Here is a 23,835-nt window from a genome sequence, read left to right on the forward strand (position 1 = left end):
TGACTATTCATTATTATATTTTTGGCTTCTAGATGTTCTTCTATTTTCTCCTTTAGTAGGGATTCCATTATTTTTCCTACTACTGATGTTAATCTTACTGGTCTATAGTTCCCTGGACATGTTCTATCTCCCTTCTTAAATATAGGTATTATTATGTTGGCTATCTGCCAGCCCTCTGGCACTACACCTTTTTCTGATTAATTATTAAATATGTGTAGTAATGCCTCTGCTATCTCTTCCCTCGATTCTTTTAAAATGCGCGATGTATTTTCCTCTTTGAGTTTGATTAGTTTATTTAATATATCTCCTCTTTGTATTTTAAATGCAGGTATTTCATTACTAATCTTATGATCCAATTTCATATCCACCTGTTCTATCTCCATGGTAAATCCTGAGGCAAAGTAAATATTTAATATTCTGCCATCTCTCTATCACTGTCTGTGGTATTATTCTGTACATCCCTTAGTGGCCCTATTCCCATCCCAACCTTCCTTTTTTTAATTGATGTGCCTGTAAAATATTTTACTATTTTGTTTCATGTTCCTTGATACTGTAATTTAATTTCATAGTTCCTCTTTGCCTTCCTAATTATTTTTTTGACTTCTTTCCTAATCTCTTGTATTTTCCCTTATCATGTTCTCCCCTGCTGCCCAAGTAACTAATGTATGCCTCTTTCCTTACTCTCAATTTTTCCCTTATGGCTTTATTCATCCATGGGGGGTGATTTTCACTGAAGTCGGGAAGGAGGCGGGACTACAACTTTCGGGGTTGTAGTCCCGCCTCCATCGAGATGCGGCCAATCCTCGCGATTCTAACTTGATTGACCTTGTTGAGCCCAGCGGGCTCAACAGGCCAATTAAGGGCCACCCGGCAACAGGTGATGTCACAGACTGAAATTTCATCTATCAAGACGTTTTGACAGATGAAATATCAGTGTTTCATAGCTGTTTGAAGCTGTCAAACGCTGACAGTCTTACTTCTAACCTGAGTCCTTCTACACAGACTCAGTTAGAAATCTCTCCGGCCCAGAAAGCTGCAGGCTATCACTTTTGACAGTTTGCAGCCGTTCTGCTTTCTGTGCCGGTTAGATGATGGACTCCCAAAACCTAGAGGAAGGAAGGCTTAAAAGGTAAGTACAGGTAACTTAAACTTCTTTACACACTTTAGATACACCAAACACTCACCTTTGCACTCATGCACCCATCACTCACCTGAACACCGACGTCTCGACCCCTCCAAATCCTTCAACCCGATGGCCCGACTCCTCTAACTTGGTGTGGTTTGGAGCCGTCGGGAATCCCACACTTCAAGGTTTAAACTAGGGATTAGGCTGAAAACTGCCTGATAACTACCTGTAAACAGGCATTTAATTGTCACTAATCATTTCCCGCCTCGAGTAGGTGGGTCCCAGTGCAGGGCGGGTACCCACCTCCTTTGAAACTTACATGGAGGCAGGTTGGGGGCAGGATGGTGTCGGGACCCCCGAATTCGGGACTTTAGCCCCCGCACGCCTCTAATCCCGACTCCACGGGTCAGTTAAAATCGAGGCCATGGTGTCTCATTAGTGTTTAGCTTGCTCTTGTTTTTTAGCGGAATATATTTTTCCTAGACTCTGTTGAACACCGTTTTAAATGTTTTCTATTGCTGTTCTACGTCATTGTTTGCCAATATTGTTGTCCATTTTATTTTTCCAAGTTCTATTCTCAGCCCATCAAAATCAGCTTTTCTCCAATCTATTATCCTGGTCTTGGTCATACTTATGTCCTTCTCAATTATTATTTTAAAGCGTATTATATTATGCTCACTATTGCCTAGATATTCCCCTACTTTTACTTCTCTTATCTGCTCTGGTTCATTCCCCATTACTAGATCCAATAGCGAATCCCTCCCTTGTTGGGTGTTTTACATATTGGGTGAGAAAGGATTCCGGTACACATTGTAGGAACTCAATTCCCTTATCCCCTTTACCTACCTCTTCTGTCCAATTAATATCGGGATAGTTGAAACCCCCCATGATTATTATTCTATGTTTTTTACTCATTTCCCAAATTTGTTTGCGTATTTCTTCCTCTACCTCCCTTCCACTATTAGGTGGTTTGTAGACTACCCCTATTAGTGTGATTGATCCTTTATTATCTTTTATCTCTATCCGCATGGTTTCTATTTGTCTTGCTGATAGTTGCCTCACTTTTTTATTGCCATTATGCTATTCCTAAGAAGTACAGCTACTCCACCTCCCCTTTTTCCCTCTCTATCTTTAAACCCTGCAATGTTTAATTCCCAGTCCTGATTTTTCTGTAGCCAAGTCTCAGTAATCCCTACTATGTCTGGTTCCTCGCAACGCACGATTGGCTCCAGTTCCCCTGTTTTATTATAAAGTCAAGGATCCCGTATGTCTTTTTAACAGCCTTCTTAACTTGCCCTGCCACCTTCAAAGATTTGTGTACATACACCCCAGGTCTCTCTGTTCCTGCACCCCCTTTAAAATTGTACCATTTAGCTTATATTGCCTCTCCTCATTCTTCCAACCAAAATGTATCTCTTCACACTTCTCTGCATTAAATTGCATCTGCCATGTGTCTGTCCATTCACCAGTCTTTCAAATCCTTCCATGGCCTCGCCCCTCCCTATCTCTGTAACCTCCTCCAGTCCTACAACCCTTGGAGATCACGGCACTCCTCCAATTCTGGCCTCTTGTGCATCCCAGATTTTCATTGCTCCACCAATGGTGGCCTTGCCTTCAGCTGCTGAGGCCCTAAACTCTGGAATTCCCTCCCTAAATCTCTCTGCCTCTCTCTTCCTTTAATACGCTCCTTAAAACCTACCTCACCTGTCCTAATATCTCCTTATGTGGCTTGGTGTCAAATTGTGTTTGATAATGCTCCTGTGAAGCACCTTGGGACATTTTGCTACATTAAAGGCACTATATAAATGTTGTTGTTGGATCCTGCTTTTCGCCAGAGGCTAAATCTTTCCAATGCAGGGAGAGTGAATGAGGGAAGAGAAAGAATAGTGTAAAACAGGAAGATAGCAAGCAGCAGTAAAATGTTTTAAATGACTTGAAAGTTAAGGATTTATTTTAGCTGTGCAGGGTTATACTACAATACATAGAAACATAGAAGATAGGAGCAGGAGTAGGCCATTCGGCCCTTCGAGCCTGCTCCGCCATTCAATGAGATCATGGCTGATCATCCAAATTCAGTACCCTGTCCCTGCCTTCTCCCCATATCCCTTGATCCCTTTAGCCTTAAGAAATGTATCCAACTCCTTCTTGAATATATTTAATGAACTGGCCTCCACCGCACTCTGTGGCAGAGAATTCCGCAGGTTCACCACTCTCTGGGTGAAGAAATTCCTCCTCATTTCAGTCCTAAATGGCTTACCCCTTATCCTTAGACTATGACCCCTGGTTCTGGACTCCCCAGCCATCGGAAACATCCTTCCTGCATCTAGTCTGTCCAGGCCTGACAGAATTTTATAGGTTTCGATGAGATCCCCTCTCACTCTTCTAAACTCCAGTGAGTACAAGCCCAATCGACACAATCTCTCCTCATACGTCATTCCTGCCATCCCAGCTATCAGCCTGGTGAATCTTCACTGCACTCCCTCCATGGCAAGCACGTCCTTCCTCAGATAAGGCGACCAAAACTGCACACAATACTCAAGGTGCGGTCTCACCAAGGCCCTGTACAACTGCAGCAAGACATCCTTGTTCCTGTACTCGAACCCTCTTGCTACGAAGGCCAACATACCATTTTCCTTCCTAACCGCCTGCTGCACCTGCATGCTTACCTTCAGCGACTGGTGCACAAGAACACCCAGGTCTCTTTGCACTTCCCCTTCTCCCAATCTATTGCCATTCAAATAATAATCTGCCTTCCTGTTTTTGCCACCAAAGTGGATAACCTCACATTTATCCACATTATACTGCATTTTCCATGTTTCTGCCCAATCACCCAACCTGTCCAAATCGTACTGGAGTTTCACGACATCCTCCTCACAGCATACCCTCCCACCCAGCTTTGTGTCGTCTACAAATTTGGAGATATTACATCCAATTCCCTCGTCCAAATCATTAATGTATATTGTGAACAGCTGGGGTCCTAGGACCGATCCTTGCGGTACCCCACTAGTCATTGCCTGCCACTCGGAAAACGACCCGTTTATTCCAACTCTCTGCTTTCTATCCGCCAACCAGTTCTCTATCCAAGTCAATACCTTGCCCCCAATCCCATGTACCTCAATTTTGCAAGCTAATCTCCTATGCGGGACCTTATCGAAAGCCTTCTGAAAGTCCAAATACACCACATCCACTGGTTCTCCCTTATCTATTTTACCAGTTACATCCTCAAAAAATTCCAGTAGATTAGTCAAGTTACTCTGACTCATGAATCAATTTATTACTGTAACATTACTCCTTATTCCAGCATCATAACAGGAGAGCTGCTTTCTTCCTTCAAGACTGCTTCCCTGTCCCCTGATGGCTCCAATATATGATGGGGAAGACTGCATTGGTTAATATTCTAAAACTCACCCAACTCATTATCCTTCATGTTTGAGGTTAGAGATCATGGCCTCAATTTCTACAGGGGGGTTGCAGAAGGGTTGCATGCGGGCCCAGTAGTGGGCGACGCACTCAGCAAGGTCGGAGACATCAAGGTTGCCACTCTTAATGACAGGCCCTCATTAAATAAATCTTTCCAGAGTCCCACCTGACAATCGGCCAGATAGACTAGAGTCAGAGGCACAGAAGGAGGCCATTCGGCCCATCGACTCCATGCCGGCTCTCTGTTGAGCAACCCAGTCAGTCCCATTCCCCTGCTCTATCCCGTAGCCCTGCAAGTTTATTTCCCTGAAGTGCCTATCCAGTCACCCCTTGAAAACATTGAGTGTCTCTGCTTCCACCACTTCCGTCAGCAGCTAATTCCAGGTCATCACCACTCACTGTGTAAAAAAGTTTTTCCTCACATCCCCCCTGTATCTCTTGCCCAAAACCTTAAATCTGTGTCCCCCCTAGTCCTTGTACCATCAACTCGTGAGAACAGCCTTTCCCCGTCTAGCCTATCCAAACCCGTCATAATCTTGTACACCTCTATCAAATCACCCCTCAGCCTCCTTTGCTCTAATGAAAACAAATCCAGCTTCTCCAACCTGTCCTAGTAGCTAAGATCCTCCATCTCCGGAACCAATCTGGTAAATCTCCTCTGCACCCTCTCAAGGGCCTTCACATCCTTCCTACTAAAGTGTGGTGACCAAAACTGGACGCAATACTCCAGTTCAAGATTCTTTATTTGCCATATGTAACTAGTACAATGGAATGCTTACTCCCCAATCACTCCCACAATAAAGCTGTGGGAGCTCACAGAGACACGTCAGCTATTTTTACAGCGCTATGTTCAGAAAGTCAGTTCTTTGGCATCCAGTGGCAGTGGGAGCACGATGTCCCTCAGCCGCTCCGTCCTCCCCACTGTTGCCGGCTCGGCTCCACGTGCGGTGGCCTGCTTCTCCCGCTCACCCTCTGGCCACCATTCCCGGCTCCCCTCTTCCCAGTCGGACTGCGAGTCGTCGAGTCTGCTGCTGCGTCCCGATGCGCTGCGCTCCTCCGCCCGACTCGCCGAACACATCCTCCGGTCGCCGCGGCCTCCACCTCACCGTCGCCGGCTCCACGGTCCGACGGCCCAGGCCTGCTTCTCCCGCTTCCGGTCCAGCCTCTGGCCGCCATGCTCAGCTCCCCTCCTCCCGGTCGGAATCCCTTCCCGCTGAGGAGCGGCCGGCCGTGCCCTAGCGGGTCGACGTGGCTGCTGCTGCTTGCCGCGCTGTGCTGCCTCCGCCTGACTCGCCGAACACCTCGCTCCGGTTGTGGGAGCGAGCGGTGAGAGCGGGCCGCCCAAAGCAGGGAGAGCGCGCTAGCACCGGACCGTCTCGGGCACCATCTTGGAATGTAGACCTAACCAGCGCTTTATAAAGGTTCAGCATAACTTCTCTACTTTTGTACTCAATACCTCTATTTACTACCCGGCCGGGAGTGGGAATTTGGCGGCAGGAGGCTGCAGCCAGAGACCCATAGGGACGGTCCCCAATTGTCACTGGGGTTTGGGGGGAAAGAGGAGATGCTCTGGCCACAATCTGGAGAGTGGGGGGAAGCCTGGGGCAAGGGAGGCTCAAGACTTGCTTTTGAAGCCTGGAGGAGCACTCCTGCCCCTCAAGGAAACCTAAAGTAAAGTTACTTCTGCGCCGCTCAGTGTTTCAACTAAAATTGCAGATCAGGTCCTGCTGACATCATTAGACCCGATCTGCATATTTAAAGTAGGACACTGCTTCCTTCCTGCAAGTGACCGGCTCGGCAACTCAAAAGAGTAGGTTAAGATCGGGACACAGCGGGAAGGCAGCGGGATCAGAGGGGGTAAGTGTCAGGCCTTATTTTAACAGCGCATTATCTGCCGTCCTTACCTGGTCTGGTCTGTATGTGACTCCAGACCCACAGCAATGTGACTCTTAACAGCCCCCTGAAATGGCCTAGCAAGCCACTCAGTTGTATCAAACCGCTACAAGAAACAATAATAAGAATAAAACTGGACGAACCAGTCAGCACCTGCCTCAAACACAACAATGGCACACCCAGCCCAGTCGACCCTGCAAAGTCCTTCTCACTAACATCTGGACACTTGTCCCAAAATTGGGAGAGCTGTCCCACAGACTGGTCAAGCAACAGCCTGACATAGGTATGATACTGTGCGTATGACTATCAGCCAATGTCCCAGGCTCCTCCATCAACATCCCTGGGAACGTCCTGTTCCACCAGGACAGTCCCACCAGAGGTGGCGGAACAGTGGTATATGGTCGGGAGGGAGTGGCTCAGGGAGTCCACCACAGAGCTAAGCAATCCCACAACCAACGATCAGATCAAGGCTCCCCAGTCCTGCCACACCCAGTCGCGAATGGTGGTGAACCATTAAAGAACTGACAGGAGGAGGAGGCTCCATGTATATCCCCATCCTCAATGATACAGCAAAGGCTATGAGCCCCGACAATATCCTGGCTGTCATGCTGAAGACTTGTGCTCCAGAACTAGGCGTGCCTCTAGCCAAGCTGTTCTAGTACAGCTACAACACTGGCATCTACCCGACAATATGGAAAACTGCCCAGGTACGTCCTCTCCACAAAAAACAGGACAAATCCAATCCAGCCAATTACCGTCCATCAGTCTACTCAATCATCAGCAAAGTGATGGAAAGTGTTGCCGACAGTGCTATCGAGCAGCATTTATTCACCAATAACCTGCTCACCGATGCTCAGTTTGGGTTCCGCCAGGACCACTCGGCTCCAGACCTCATTACGTCCTTGATCCAAACATGGATAAAAGAGCTGAATTCCAGGTGAGTGACTGCCCTTGACATCAAGGCAGCATTTGACAGAGTGTGGCATCAAGGAGCCCTAGTACAATTGAAGTCAATGGGAATCAGGGGAAAGACTCTCCACTGGCAGGAGTCATACCTACCGCAAGAGAAGATGGCTGTGGCTCGACATTCAACGGCATTACCATCGCTGAATCCCCCAACATCAACATCTTGGTGGGTCACCTTTGACCAGAAACTTAACTGGACCAGCCACAAATACTGTGGCTACTAGAGCAGGTCAGAGGCTGGGTATTCTGCGGCAAGTGTCTCATCTTCTGACTCCTCAAAGCCATTCCACCATCTATAAGGCACAAAGTCAGGAGTGGATGGAATACTCTGCACTTGCCTGGATGAGTGTAGCAGACACATGGGAACACCACCACCTCCAAGTTCCCCTCCAAGTCTCACACCATCCTGACTTGGAAATATATTGCCGTTCCTTCATCGTCACTGGGTCAAAATCCTGGAACTTCCTCCCTGACAGCACTATGGGAATACCTTCACCACACGGATTGCAACGGCTCAAGGTGATTAGGAATGGGCAATAAATGCTGGCCTTGCCAGCGACGCCCACATCACAGGAACGAATAAAAGAAATGTGTTTGCCAACTGAAATATCTGGAGAGTTCTTTCAAGAATTTTAACTTTTTTTTAACTAAAGGAGGCGGTGACTCTATTGGGGAGCTATTTTTAATATAAAGCACGCCCTCCAGTATGGGTATAAGGTGCAAAAAAGCTTTTCTTCTAACTAAACTCGATCAACTATTTCAGCTCAGTTGGAAGCTCTGCTGATGTCAAATATGGAACCCTCACCTAATGCCATATGTTCTTCACTTTGCTAAAATATAAGTGTGAGTAATAAGCGATGCACTGTTGTGGGAAAGCACCAACGAGCTATTTCTATCCGTTAGTGATGCCGACTATTCCTACCCAAAGGGGGAAATGTACGGGATGTCGCAACCAGAATGTACACAAGCATTTCCTAACAAAAGGCCAAGACTAACATTGGCAGCAGTTTGAGAATGTCTCGATCATCTTTCTGCTTGCCCACAGAGGTGCAGGGCTGTGCAGCTCGGGCATGTGAAGTGAGAGCAAAAGGGTGCGGTCAGATATCCTCAAAAAAAGTAGAAAGTATATTTTGAAGTTATGTTGCCCTAATCTTGCATCTCCCACTCGAATCATTACTTCTGGGCTACCAATGCGCATACCTGTAATTTTCCATTCCTATCAATTTAGTAATGCCTCTGCTCATAGAATTGCATAGAAATTACAACACGGAAGCAGTCTGTGCTGATGTTTATTCCCCACATAAACAGCAATCTTAATCCCATGTCCTCGCTCTAGTCCCATATCACTTTATTCCCCTTTCCTTCAACCACTTATCTTACCTATATTCTTAAATGTGAACATGGCCATTGCTTTAATCAGTAAATCCGGCAGTGCATTTCAGAGACTCAACCTCTAAAAAATGTTTTTCTGTTCTCTTCCCGTCCTAATATCTCCTTTGGCTTGGTGTCAATTTTTGCTGAGAGAGACTTTTTATTACCTTAAAGACGCTATATAAATGCAAATCCTGTTGTATTTTAAAGGGGGTGCAGAAACAGAGAGACCTGGGGTGTATTTACACAAATCTTTGAAGGTGGAAAGACTGTTAAAAAAGCATATGGGATCCTTGGCTTTATTAATAGTGGAATAGAGTACAACAGCAAGGACATTACGCTAAACCTTTATAAAACATTGGTTAGACCTCAGCTGGAGTATAAAAACTTAGACCTTCTATGCAAGTGATTTTTCATGTGGTGTATTTGCCAATTGATCAATCAAATCTCCTCTTAACCTTCTCTGCTCTAAGGAGGGCAACCCTAGTTTCTGTAGTCTCTCCACATAACTGAAGTCCCTCATCTGGTACCATTCTAATAAACCTCTTCTGCATCCTCGCCAAAGCCTTGACATCCATCCTAAAGTGTGGTGTCCAGAATTGAACCACTGGAAACAGTCTGTTTCTATCTATTCTGTCCTATCCCTTTTTAATTTTAAATATCAATTCTCCATAGTAACACAGCTAAGAAAGGAAATGCCAGAGATTCCCACCGCACTGAACATTGGTGCTCAAAAAAAAATCACAATGGGCCTGAATTTGTGGTCGGAGGCTTCCCGAGGCAGATGCCTCTGAACCGCAATAAATCTATGAACCTACCTGATGGTTCTAGATCCACGGAGACTCGCACTCCTGGGCCTCTACGCATAGGCCTGTGCAGAGGCCCACATATCCCAGGGGCGCATGCAGTTCGCAAGCGCCCCTAGGATCACGTGGGCTGGCCCAACCAATCAGAAAGGGGATTCCCATTATGCTTATGGGGATTCCATTTACGTACGGAATCCCCATAAGCTTAATAGAAATCACACTAAAAACACGTACACAACTTTCAAATAAAAAAATTATTACGTTTGAAATTAATTAAAATACAATTTCATTAAACATGAAGATAAAAATGTAATTTTTTGAATTTTTTTTTTTTTTTTTTTAAGGGGCCAAAAATAACTTATTTTACAGGTTTTTGAATGTTAAAATGTTAAAAATGTTATTTTAATATTTATTTTCACCCGTACGCTGGTAAAAGGCCTTATGCTTTGCTTTTACCAGGCGTAAAAGTTTCATGGGCATTCGCGGGGATGCGGAGGACAGATCGCAAGTTCTTGGTTTTCGCACATGCGCAGCCCATGCATAAACTCGGATCTTGCGAGGCATTTATGGCCACCATAGGCCACAGAAAATCCGGGCCAATGCAACTTAGCTATTTTCGTATTATTTACAAACAATGCAAACTAGATGGCTTAGAATCAACGGTATCTTCTCTAATTGTTCAGTTGGCAAATACACCACATGATAAATCACTTACATGGAAGGTCTAAGTTTCTATCCCTGATCTGTGTTGGGTTGGCTTAATCCTGCCAGGTCAAATGAAGGTTCTTGACTGGTCTGAATGTACACCGAGGTTAAGGAGGGGAAAACAGAAAAAAAAAGCTGGGGTTGCTGGTTCTAATCATTACTCAACAATCCTGTTACTTCTGCTGAATGTGTATGGACAGTGGGAGGTTAGCTTACAGGAATATGATGGCCTGTATTGTGAAATAGCCCATCAACTCATTGTTGATTCCCACACCTGAAGAACAGCCACTTGGACGAGATGATGGACTGGTGTCAGCAACTGTGGAACTGTACCTCATCAATTGTGATATAGCTGATGGCTCACCCGCTAACTCTTTTTACATTAACTTATGGGTTCCCCATGGCTCTGGCCTCTTTCTTCACTTATCATCCAACCCTATGCACTCTTATGTTGACAATTCTCTTCAATATTCATCAACATTCTTCAGTTTCAATGCCTGCCCTCGGTATTTACAATCTCCAGTCCTTTCAAGGGCAGAAGTTGCATTTTGAATTTCCATGCCCTTCAACTTGACAATGGAAATTTTGTTTCTTTTAATTCTTCAGGTCTCTTGCTCTGTTACCCTTTCTTCACGTATCGACATGCTTGGCCTCACTGTCTCCTCTGACCCCCAAATGGAATACCCACATCTGTTCTATTGATAAAGCTGCCTCCAAGGAGTTCAATTACAGGAAACTTTCGATTTACCGGCACCTAAATAACCGGAAATCTCGGTTAACCGGCAAAATTCAGGAGTAGGTTCAGGTAACTTTTATTACTTGCCTTCCTCCATTTGTTGCTGTGCAAGGGTGTGGCTGCAACTGTTGCTAAGCTACAGAGACGCTTGCAACTTGTGGCCATTGTTCTGAAGCTGTTAAGCAACAGGGTTTGTTGCTTTATACGGAGCTCTCAGCTCCGTATCTTTTACTATAGCTTTCGGTTATCCGGAATTTTTGATGAACCAGCACCACGTCGGTCCCGTCCGTGCCGGATAAAAAAAAGTTTCCTGTACTCCTTTTGTACCGAACATTTATTTTTCTCTCGCTATGTCTTAACTTCCTATAAATCCCAAGTCCATGTAAAACTTGATTATTGGAAATATATCTGCAGAAGTACTAAGACTTTTCTTACACTTCTCGACAGGTTACAAGAAAAGGTTGGTCACCAGACAGGTGATCTCCATCCCAACTCTAATCTCCAACTAGTCATTCACTCCCTTCAGTGCAACTTTTTTTTGTCTCATCAGTTCTACCACGGTCAGTGCTTTGCTAAACTTTTCCCTCGTTCCTTTTAAACTAACCTTTTGTAAATCCATGTTGACTTTGTCCGATCCTGTCACTGTTGTCCAAGTGCTCTACTATTACATCTTTTATAATGGACTCTAGCTTTTTCCCCCACTACCGATGTCAGGCTTACCGGTCTATAATTCCCTGTTTTCTCTCTACCACCTTTTTTGAATAGTGGGGTAACATTAGCTACCCTCCAATCCATGGGTACTGTTCCAGAATCTATAGAATTTTGGAATGAGGGAAAAAAAGTGTAAAAAAGATAGCAAGCAGCAGTAAACTGTTTAAAAGGACTAAACGTCAAATACATCATACTATACTCTTTCTCCTCCCTACATCTGCAGTATGGGGTGGGGGGGGAATAAAGAAAGACTCAGTGCAGTTTCTCCAGGCCTTGAAATTGTGGAATTCCTTAGCTCTCTGTCCTTCTTTCGTCTTACCATCCTCAAGTTTTAAAATCCAAACTCAGCAACAGCTATTCATTGCTTACAGCTTTACATAGTTTTCTCTAACATTTTTCAACCTTGCTCCTGTCCTACGGTATTGGCTTGTGTGATTTTGAGGCCATCACCAAATATTTATTTCATACTCAACACCAAAGGTCACTTCTGTAAGGGAGCGCTAATTCCCTATGAGTTAAACTATGTCCTTATATGTGAAAATCTGGTAATACAGCATTGCCCATGGGTTGAACAGAACACCCTACACATTGTAGTTTGCTCAGTAGAAATCCATGCCGTTCATTGGTTGCTTGCATCAGGAAGGGCCCCCGATACTAGGAGTGGCTAGCGCTACTTAAAAACAGCCTGCACCTCTTAAAGGGGAGGTGCATTGTGCCTGCTGGAAGAGTTGGAAATCGTTGTTTGTCTACTGAAATGTCTGAAGCTGGGAGGGAACGTGCACCAAGGTGCCCTGATGCTGCACTGGAGGCCTAGGTGCAGGTGAAGAGAGGAAGATATTCTCTATCCAGAGCGGGGCAGGAAGCCCTCACGACATATGATAAAGAGACACTGGGAGGATATTGCGGAGGAGGTGAATGGAAGGAGTACGGCTCCAAGAACCTCAATGCAGTGCGGCAAAAATTTTAATCACCCTCCTTCTCCATCGTGCCTGTTTCTTTCTTAATCCTTAGATCTCATTGGTTAAGATGATAGACTGTTGGTCCCAATGTTCACTAAGGTCCCAGATGCCACATCGTTATCAGCTTGCACTTCCAGCAAGTTAAGAACATAAGAAATAAGAGCAGGAGTAGGCCATATGGCTCCTCGAGCCTGCGCCGCCATTCAATAAGATCATGGCTGATCATCGACCTCAACTCCACTTTCCCGCCTGATCTCCATATCCCTTGATTCCCCTAGAGTCCAAAAATCTATCTATCTCAGCCTTGAATATACTCAAAGACTCAGCATTCACAGCCCTCTGGGGTAGAGAATTCCAAAGATTCACAACCCTGAGTGAAGAAATTCCTCATCTCAGTCTTAAATGGCCTACCCCTTATCCTGAGACTATGCCCCCTAGTTCTAGACACTCCAGCCAGGGGAAACAACCTCTCAGCATCTACCCTGTCAATCCCCTTCAGAATCTTGTATGTTTCAATGAGATCACCTCTCATTCTTCTAAACTCCAGAGTATCGGCCCATTCTACACAATTTCTCATCATAGGACAGCCCTCTCATCCCAGGAATCAATCTAGTGAACATTCGTTGCACTGCCTCCAAGGCAAGTATATCCTTCTTTAGATAAGGAGACCAAAACTGTGCACAGTACTCCAGGTGTGGTCTCACCAAGGCCCTGTACAATTGTAGCAAGACTTCCTTACTCTTATACTCCAACCCCTTTGCAATAAAGGTCAACATGCCATTTGCCTTCCTTATTGCTTGCTGTACCTGCATGCTAGCTTTCTGCATTTCTTGCACAAGGACACCCAAATCTTTCTGAACACCAACATTTGAAAGTTTCTCACCATTTAAAAAAGATTGCTTTTCTATTCTTTCTACTAAACTGAATAACCTCACATTTCCCTACATTATACTCCATCTGCTGAATAACCTCACATTTCCCTACATTATACTCCATCTGCCACCTTACTGCACACTCAGTCGATATATCCCTTTGCAGACTCTGTGTTCTCCTCACACCTTATTGCCCCACCTAGCTTTGTATCATCAGCAAACTTGGATACATTACACTCGGTCCCTTCATCTAGGTCATTAATAGATTGTCAATAGCTGAGGCTCCAACACTGATCCTTGCAGCACCCCACTAGTTACAGCCTGCCAACCTGAAAAAGATCCGTTTATCCCTACTCTCTGTTTTCTGCCTGTTAACCAATCCTCTACCCCCATCTCCATGAGCCCTAATCTCTTGTAATAACCTTTTATGTGTCACCTTATCGAAAGCCTTTTGGAAATCCAAATATACTACATCCACTGGTTCCCCTTTATCTACCCTGCTAGTTACATCCTCAAAAACTCTAATAAATTTGTCAAACACGATTTCCCTTTCATAAAACCACATTGATTCTGCCTAATCATTTTATGATTTTCTAAGTGACTTGATACCACTTCCTTAACAACGGATTCCAGCATTTTCCTGACGACTGATGTCAGGCTAACTGGCCTGTAGTTCACTGTTTTTTTATTTCCCTCCTTTCTTGAATAACAGTGTTACATTTCCGACCTTCCAATCCGCTGGGACCTTTCTAGAATCTAGGGAATTTTGGAAGATCAAAACCAATGCATCCACTATCTCGTCCGCCACTTCTTTTAGAACCCGAAGATGTAGGTCATCAGGTCCAGGAGATTTGTCGGCTTTTAGTCCCATTAGTTTCTCTAGTACGTTTTCTCTACTTATATTAATTACATTACGTTCCTCACCCTCATTAGACCCTTGTTTCCCCCACCATTTTTGGTATGCTTTTTGTGTCTTCTACTGTGACGACAGATACAAAATATTTAACGTTTCTGCCATTTCCTTATTCCCCATAATAGTTTCTCCTGTCTCAGCCTCTAAGGGACTAACGTTTACTTTTGCTACTCTTTTCCTTTTTACATACTTGTAGAAACTCTTACAATCTGCTTTTATATTTCTTGCTAGTTTTCTCTCATTCTATTTTTTCCCATTTTATCAATTTTTTGGTCAACCTTTGAGGGTTTCTGAAACTCTCCCAATCCTCAGGCTTACTATTATTCTTTGCAACATTATAAGCTTCTTCTTTCAATCTAATGCTATCCTTAACTTCTTTAGTTAGCCACGGTTGGATCATTTTTCTCATGGAGTTTTTGTTTCTCAATGCAATGTATTTGAGAATTATGAAATATTTCTTTAAATGCTAGCCACTGCTTCTCTACCGCCATACCTTTTAATTTAATCTATTTTTCCAATCTACCTTACCCAACTCGCCCCTCATACCTATGTAATTGGCTTCATTTAAGTTTAAGACTCTAGTTTCGGACTTAGGCAAGTCACTCTCAAAATTAACGTGAAATTCTATCATATTATAATCACTCTGCCCCAGAGAATTCTTTACTATGAGATTGCTAATTAACCCTGTCTCATTACACAAGATCTAAAATAGCCTGTTCCCTGGTTGGTTCCATGACATATTGTTCTTGGAAACTGTCCTGAATGCATTCCATGAACACGTCCTCCAGACTACCTTTGCCAATTAGATTTGTGCAGTCTATATGAAGATTAAAGTCCCCCAAGATTATTGCATTACCTTTGTTGCAAGCTTCTACTATTTCTTGATTAATATTCTGTCCAACGGTATAGCTACTGTTAGGGGGCCTATATACTGCTACCAGTGTTTTCTGCCCCTTGTTATTCCTTATCTCCACCCATACTGATTCTAGTTCCTAATCTTCTGAGCCGAGATCCTTTCTCACTACTGTCCTTATGTTATCCTTTATTATCAGAGCTACTCCCCCTCCTTTTCCAGTCTGCCTGTCTTTTCAAAACGTCAAGTACCCTGGAACATTTAGTTCCCAACCTTGGCCACCTTGCAACCATGTATCTGTAATGGCTATTAGATCAAACCCATTTATCTCTATTTGTGCCACTAGTTCGTCTATCTTGTTACAAATGCTTCATGCATTCAGATAGAGTCCTTAATTTAAATTTTTTACCATTATTCCCTGCTTTGACCTTATTCTCTACTGCACTGCTACCATTGAACTCTGTCCATTCCTGTCACACTCTTTAGATTTCTAAATTTCCCTTCTTCCCCCCCTTTTTTTTTAGTTTAAAGCCCTATCTACAGACCTAGTTATTCGATTTGCCCGCTTTAAGTGGAGCCCATCCCAACGGAACAGTTCCCTCTTTCCCCAGTACTGGTGCCAGTGCCCCATGAATTAAAACACTTTTTTCCCACACCACTCTAAGTCACGCATTTAACTCTCTGATCTGCTTGACACTATGCCAATTTGCACGTGGCTCAGATAGTAATCCAGAGATTATTACCCTTGTGGTTCTGCTTATTAATTTAGACCCTAGCTCCTCAAACTCCCTCAGCAAGAGCCTCATTCTTAGTTCTACCTATGTCGCTGGTTTCTACATGGACCACAACAATTGGATCCTCCCCCTCTCACTCCAAGTTCTTCTCCAGCCGCGAGGAGATATCCTTAACCCTGGCACCAGGCAGGCAACACAGCCTTCGGGTCTCTCGGTCACGGCTGCAGAGAACAGTTATCTATCCCCGACTATACTGCCCCTACTACTACCACATTCCTTCCTTCTCCCCCCACGTGGATGGCCCCCTGTACCACAGTGCCGTGGTCAGTTTGCCCATCCTCCCTGCAGTCCCTTTCCTCATCCATACAGGTAGAAAGTACCTCATATCTGTTGGACAATGTCCAGGGCTGAGGCTCCTCCATCACTACATCCTGGGTCCCCATACCTTCCTGAATCGCAGTCACACCCTCCTGTCCCTGACCACTGACGAACTCTAAAGTACTGCTTAACCTAAAGGGTGTGACTGCCTCCTGGAACAAAGTGTCCAGGTAACTCTCCCCCCTCCTTGTTGCATCGCAATGTCTGCAGCTCGTACTCCAGCTCAACAATTCTGAGACGAAGTTCCTAGAGTTGCAGACACTTACTGCAGATGTGGTTGCTCGGGATCTCGTTGGTCTCCACAAACTCCCACATGCTGCAGTTACAACACACCACCTGCCCTACCATCTCTAACCTTGTTTTATTTATTAATTAATTAGTTAAAGATTTTATTCAATCGATATTTTAGGTTTATTGTTTGATTATTTTATTTAGTTTAAAAGTTATTAATTTAATAAGTACTAGCAAGTTCGTTTCTCAGCTCTTAATTTAACCCCCTTCCCTAACTAGCAAAAAAGAGCTGTAATACTCACCAACCAATCACCTACCTGCTCTCCTGTGACGTCATTCTTTGATGATGTTTTTGAATCGGAGCCTCGCTGCTGCTTTAATTCAGCTCCGCTCTCGGGCCGCTCTTTATCCTCTCACCGCTGCTTTAATTCAGCTCCGCTCTCAGGCCGCTCTTTATCCTCTCGCCGCTGCTTTAATTCAGGTCCGCTCTTTATCCTCTCGCCGCTGTCGCTGCTTTAAGTTACGGCGCATAATATTCTTGAGCTAAGGTGCAGGAAAAAGTCTAACGGTGCATGTTCCAGCAAGAATTGATCCAGCATTTCATAACAGTTGCGCCACTAGCCTCATCACATGCTCAATTCATACCACCCATCCCCTCCTACCTACAATCTCAATCAGCACTGAACACTTCAATTCATATGCTTAACGTGATCCTCATACACACAGCACTATTGCAAGCCTCACATTCACAACTCTCAGCTCGCACACAGACATATTGCAGGACACTCACTAACACACTTCCCTCTTTCTTGCAGGAGAAGGTTGCGCATAACAGGAGGCAGCAGATTGCAACTGTTGGAGGAACTGCGCGCCTTCATGTTCTAATCCCCATGGAGGAGACAGTCCTGGGCATTATGGGAAGGGGCATTGCAGAGGCGGTGGCCACTGGTGGGGTCGATGTCAGGGTTTCTGAATACCTAATCCTCCTTTCTTCGCGCTTCACCCCACACCACACTTTGCATGAGAAGCTGCAGATGGTGTCAGGATGCACTTCTTTCTCTCTCCTCTTCCCTCACCATAACCTAACCCTTAACCCTTTTTCATGTTTAATCTCCCAGAAGTGCAAGCTCGTCAACAAGTGGAGGAAGAGTGTGATGAAGAAGATGCACCGTCACTTGATTTCACTCTCGCAGCCACCAACTCAGACTGATATCTGCATACTTTGGAGGCTAGGATAGAAGGATCTGCACATGATGAGTCACCGGGCACAAATGTGCAGGAGGCAGGGCGGGGGGAAAGGACAACAGGTACCAGTTCACCGGGTCACACACTAGTTCTGCAGCTGAAGACTCAGGTGATAACTTTGATGGGCCAGGCTACAGAAGACGACTGATGGGCATACAGATGAGAAGCCCACGGAAAGCTTATGCACAATTTCAAGGAGCATGGAAGAGTCCACCTCCAATTTGGCACGTGACTTGCACTGAGCTTGGAGCCCATCCTTTTCAATGTGGGATGGGTGGTCACATTGATCAGCACAGCTGTAGAACCCACCATGATGAAGCGTCCGATGACCAATCTGACAGCTTCTATCACAGCACAAACTATTGCGATGGAAGCTCAGACAGATCCCATCATGGTTCTGGGTGCTACTGTTGAAAGGGGCTTCTAGGGTGTCACAACAATTTATTCTCAAACAGATCACCAGGATTTTTGAAGTGTCGTTCCAGGAGAGTGACAGTGGCACCATGGAAGAGGAACCTACTGTTCTATCTCAGGATGACAACATTCCTTCTCCCACCCCTGCCACTGAACCAGTGCCCTTGCTGTTACCAGCCAGATGGTTTAGACTGCTGCAGCCCAGGCCGTGATGGTGCAGTCTTCAGCCAGGCCCTCTAGACCCAGAGCTGCTCGAGTTCATCCTCAAAAGCCATCTGCAGACTCCTCAATTGAAGCAGCCTTCCCCCCCCCCCCCGCCTCACAAGCTCCAGCCAGTGGGGAAGCACCACATTGGAACACCAGGATCGGGAAAGGAACTCGAAAAACAGGCACTCGGGGCATGCACAAGGGTGATTCGTTTGTTATTAGATTGATCTAATTACTATTTTGCTAAATTATGATTGAATTGTGTATTTGGTGTTGGTTTTTATTTCTGCAGTCAAATGAAGGAGATAACAATAAATGTTGACAAAAAGAGGTCGTGTGATGATAATTGAAATAGGAAAGGTGAGGAGAGTGGCTGGTGGTGAATGGGAAGGTGTATTTGAGATCAGTGGAAGCGCTCCTCAAATGAGCTGGTCTCTTAGAGCTCTGGCAGTAAGGGGCTTCCGAGGTTGCCGTCTCTCTTCCTGCTTCTCCTCATTGTCATCTGGCAAGTAGTGGTAAGGGCTGCTCCCTCAAAATGGCATGATTATGCAGCATGTAACAGATGACCACAAATCTAGATACCTGCTCAGCACTGTACTGCAGGGCTCCTCCAAAACGGGCATAGCAGCGGAACGTTGTTTGAGAATGCAGATTGTGTGCTTTATGTTCCTTGTGGCAGCATGGCCCTCATTGTACTCCTGCTTTGCATGTGTGCACGTGTTTCTGACCAAGTCATGTGACATGTCAAGAGGGGATAACCCTCATCGCCCAATAGCCAGCCTATAACTTGGAGGGCTAGTTGGAATACAGGGGGCACAGAGGACTTCTGCAGAATGATATAGTTGTGACTGCTGCCAGGATAGCGGGCACAGACCTACATGCACGGTGACAAGTCCAATTGCGGTAATTACAAAGAAGTCTCCCTGCTGTCTGCCAAAAGGAAAGTCATCACAAGAATCCTCCTCAATTGCCTTCTCCCAGTGGCTGAAGAGCTCCTCCCAGAGTCGCAATGCGGATTCCGTCCACTAAGGGGCACAATGGACATGATCCTTCACTGCACGTCAACGACAAGAGAAATGCAGGGAACAGCACCAACCGCTGTACATGGCCTTCTTTGACCTCACAAAGGCCTTCGACACCGTCAACCGTGAGGGATTATGGAGTGTCCTCCTCAAATTCGGCTGCCCTCAAAAGTTTGTCACCATCCTCCGCCTGCGTCACGACGACATCCAAGCCGCGATCCTAACCAACGGATCCACCAGAGACCCCATTCACGTACGGACCGGGGTCAAGCAAGGCCGTGTCATCGCACCAACGCTCTTCTTGATCTTTATGGCTGCAATGCTCCATCTCACCCTCAGTAAGCTCCCAGCTGGAGTGGAGCTAATCTACAGAACAAACGGGAAACTGTTCAACCTCTGTCGCCTCCAGCCCAGATCCAAGGTCGTCCCATCCTCTGTCATCGAATTACAGTATACAGACGACGCTTGCGTCCATGCACACTCTGATGCCGAATTCCAAACCATCGTCAACATCTTCACCGAAGCGTACGAGAGCATGGGCCTTACACTAAACATCTGTAAGACAAAGGTCCTCTACCAACCTGCCCTGCCACACAGTACTGCTCCCCGATTATCAAAATCCATGACTAGGCCTTGGACAATGTGGACCACTTTCCATACCTCGGGAGCCTACTGTCAACAAGGGCAGATGTCGATGACCAAGTCCAACACCGCCTTCAGTGCAGCCTTCGGTCGCCTGAGGAAGAGAGTGTTTGAAGACCAGGACCTCAAACCCAGCACCAAGCTCATGGTCTACAGAGCAGTAGTGATAACCGCCATCCTGTATGCTTCAAAGACATGGACCATGTACAGCAGGCACCTTAAAGCACTGGAGAGGTATCACCAACGCTGCCTCCGCAGGATCCTGCAAATCCATTGGCAGGATAGACACACCAACGTCAGTGTTCTCGCTCAGGCCAACATCCCCAGCATCGAAGCTCTAAACACGCTCGATCAGCTCCGATGGACGGGCCACATCGTCCGCATGCCCGATACGAGACTCCCAAAGCAAGTGCTCTACTCGGAGCTCTGACACAGCAAGAGAGCCCCAGGTGGGCAGAGGAAACGCTTCAAGGACACCCTCAAAGCCTCCTTGAAAAAGTGCAACATCCCCAACGACACCTGGGAATCCCTGGCCCAAGATCGCTCAAAGTGGAGGAGAAGCATCTGGGAAGGCGCCGAACACCAAGCACCCCACCCACCCGCCCCTTCAACCACCGTCTACCCCACCTGTGACCTGTGACAGAGACCGTAGGTCCCGCATTGGACTCATCAGTCACCCGAGAACTCATTTTTAGTGTGGAAGCAAGTCATCCTCGGTTCCGAGGGACTGCCTAAGAAGAAGACATGCACTGCTTGTGGTAAAAAACCAGCTGCATACTGAGGGAGTGGAATCCCTTTCTAAAGATCGCAGAGTTGAGATGGGGAGCACGCAAAGCAATGCGAGTGCTCCACGGGGAAGCCTGCCATGCGTACAAAACCTCATGCTCACTCCTTCTGGTTCTCTCTGGCAATTGGGAAGGAGATGTAGGTATTTCTCTTGGCACAGAGAACCTTGGTGACCACCCTGATACAGCAATGCACTACAAACTGGGAGGTGTTACCTATCTCTTGTTGCAGTCTGAAATGAGCCCGTTGCATAGAAATTTAAAGCAACAGTCACCTTGGCAGCCACACACAGTGCTGTCTTTGCCCTGCTTTGAGGCTGCAGCAGCTGACATATTTCAAGGACAATCTCCTTGGTGAAGCGAAGGCACCTCATGCCCTACTTCTTACTCAAGTTGAGGTAGGAGAAGTAGTCCCTGAAGACCCTTTGCAGATATGGCCTCGTGCTGAGTGCCCTACTCCTTCTCCTCCCTCTTCTGGCAGCTTGTCTTGCTCTGCTGTGCCCCCCTTGATGCTCCCAGTAATGTTCTATCCCAAGAGGTAGCCCTACCAGGCCATCCATATTTGTGGCCAACTTCTTTGGCAGTATATAAGAGTATTAAAGCAGTATATAGGACTGCAAGAACAGCCAGATCAATCCCTGTAGATTACTGAAACTTTCTACAACTCACCCAAAAACACAAAGAACTCGAACCTGTACGTACTGCATGATCCCTTTAAATAGCACTGGCGTGGAGTCCTTCATGCTGTTTAGTGTCATGTTCTGCTGAGCGAGGTAAAGCTTTGGTTTCATTGTTCGATAGCATCTCCCAAACCCACAACCTCCACCACTTAGAAGGACAATGGCAGCAGTTGCAAGGGAACACCATAACCTCCAAGTTTCCTTCCAAGTCACACACCATCCCGACTTGGACATTTTTTGCCATTCCTTCATCGTCGCTGGGTCAAGATCCTGGAACACCCTACCCTCACCACATGGACGGCAGCAGTTCAAAAAGGTTCATCACCACCTTCTCAAGGGCAACTAGGGATGGGAAATAAATCCTGGCCTTGCCAGCAACGCCCTTATCCGGAGAATGATTTTTTTTTTTTTTTTAATTGCAATAGCTCAATTTACATATCTGAGTGATAAAGTGTGGGATCCCAGGTTCAGATGATTCATATATTCCAATTAGCCTCGCTGTGCCCAGTCAAAAATAAGCAAATTAACTTGATTACCAAAACACTGGAAATAAATATTAAAAATAAGTATTTTTCAGAGTTGAAATATGAAACCTTTCTATCCTTTTACATGGGCCTAGAACCTTCTTAGTTTCTAAAAAAAAATTGCTATTTAACCCTTTATATTTCCTTAATACAGGAACGGTAAACTGTTCAGGTAGGATATTAGCATGTGAATGGAAACACTGACCAAAGAACAGATATCTCTATTAAATGAAGGCAACACCACAGAACTATCTGAAATCATTTTTATGCCCAGAAAACAGGAAATAATTCCTTTATCACACCTGAAATTTGAATAACTCTGGATACGCCCGAGTCTAAGGCTTCTGCAGCTCCACCTTGTGGTGTGAAAGTTACATTTAATGTTTGCTGAGGTGGCTTTGGAGGTATGTTCTTCTTCAAAATCTGAGCAAAACTAGGTTCTCCTGAACCCTTATGCCAGGCACTATCACTGGACATTCTGAAACAAAAACCACAGAACACAGACATGCGTAAATAGGAACGGATACCAACAGTACTTGTTGCAAAGTAAGAAAAAAGGAAATCAAAGTGTGCAACCCTTCTAAATTTATGCACGTTTGCACCATCATTCATCGTAGCAAATATTTAGGCATGCTAAATATATTCAGCCCTAGAAGGCAGATTGACATGTTGGTGAATATTAGAAATTAAAAGGGGACTTCCCCAGTGACTCAGCAAGTTTATCCAGTGAGTCAGGAAGGTTGTTAAACCAGCTAAGTAGCTGGGTTCCTTGATGTTCAAATGCAACTTTTTGTACCAGGAGATTAGAGATCACTGGTTAAGAAATAAGGCAGTTTTCACAGCAAATGAAATGGAAAATTTGAAAATGGCTCCTTCTCCATCCTTACCTGGGACTTACATTCCTTAGAATCATAGACTCTTATAGCACAGGAGGCGGCCATTCGGCCCCCCATGCCTGTGCCGGCTCTTTGAAAGAGCTGTCCAATTTAGTCCCAAACCCCAGCTTTTTCCCCATAACCCTGCAAATTAGTCCTCTTCAAATACATGTCCAGTTACCTTATGAAAGTTACTATGGAATCTGATTCCACCACCCTTGCAGCTGTGTTCCAGATTTTAACAACTCTGTGTGAAGAAATTTCTTATTTCCCATCAAGTTATTTTGCCAATTGTTTAAATCAATGACCTGTGGTTGCCGAACCACTTGCCAGAGGAAATAGTTTCTCCCTACTTACTCTATCAAAACCCCTCATAATTTTGAATACCTCTATTAGGTCGCCCCTTAACCTTCTCTGCTCCAAGGAGAATAATCCCAGCTTCTCCAATCTCTCCACATATCTGAACTCCGTTTCTTGGTATCATCCTGCTAAACCTCCTCTGTAACCCTCTCCAGGGCCTTGACATCTTTCCTAAAGTGTGGTGCCCAGAATTCTACACAATACTCCAGCTGAGGCCTAACCAGTGATTTATAAAGGTTTAGCAGGAGTTCTTTGTTTTTGTATTCAATGCCCCTATTTACAAAGTCAAGTATCCCAGCTTTCTTAACTGCCTTATCAACTTGCCCTGCCACCTTCAATGATTTGTGAATATGCATCCACAGGTCCCTCTGTTGTACCCCACTTAATGTAGTACAATTTAGATTATG

The 23,835-nt window shown here is 45.3% G+C and overlaps 1 protein-coding gene across 1 annotated transcript in view; it reads right to left on the minus strand.

The window, feature by feature from the left end:
* adad1 (adenosine deaminase domain containing 1 (testis-specific)) overlaps nucleotides 1–22,966 on the minus strand; it is a 165,064-nt gene extending 142,098 nt beyond the window's left edge. The window contains exon 1 of the mRNA XM_086009729.1: nucleotides 22,496–22,966. Coding sequence (XP_085865855.1) covers nucleotides 22,496–22,805 — 310 coding nt within the window. The 5' untranslated portion in view covers nucleotides 22,806–22,966. The remainder of the gene's footprint in view (nucleotides 1–22,495) is intronic.
* Nucleotides 22,967–23,835: the final 869 nt, after the last annotated feature.

The sequence above is a fragment of the Somniosus microcephalus genome, chromosome 2, assembly GCF_052327205.1.
Source record: "Somniosus microcephalus isolate GS21.2 chromosome 2, FLI_Smic_1.0, whole genome shotgun sequence".
NCBI classification, from domain to species: domain Eukaryota; kingdom Metazoa; phylum Chordata; class Chondrichthyes; order Squaliformes; family Somniosidae; genus Somniosus; species Somniosus microcephalus.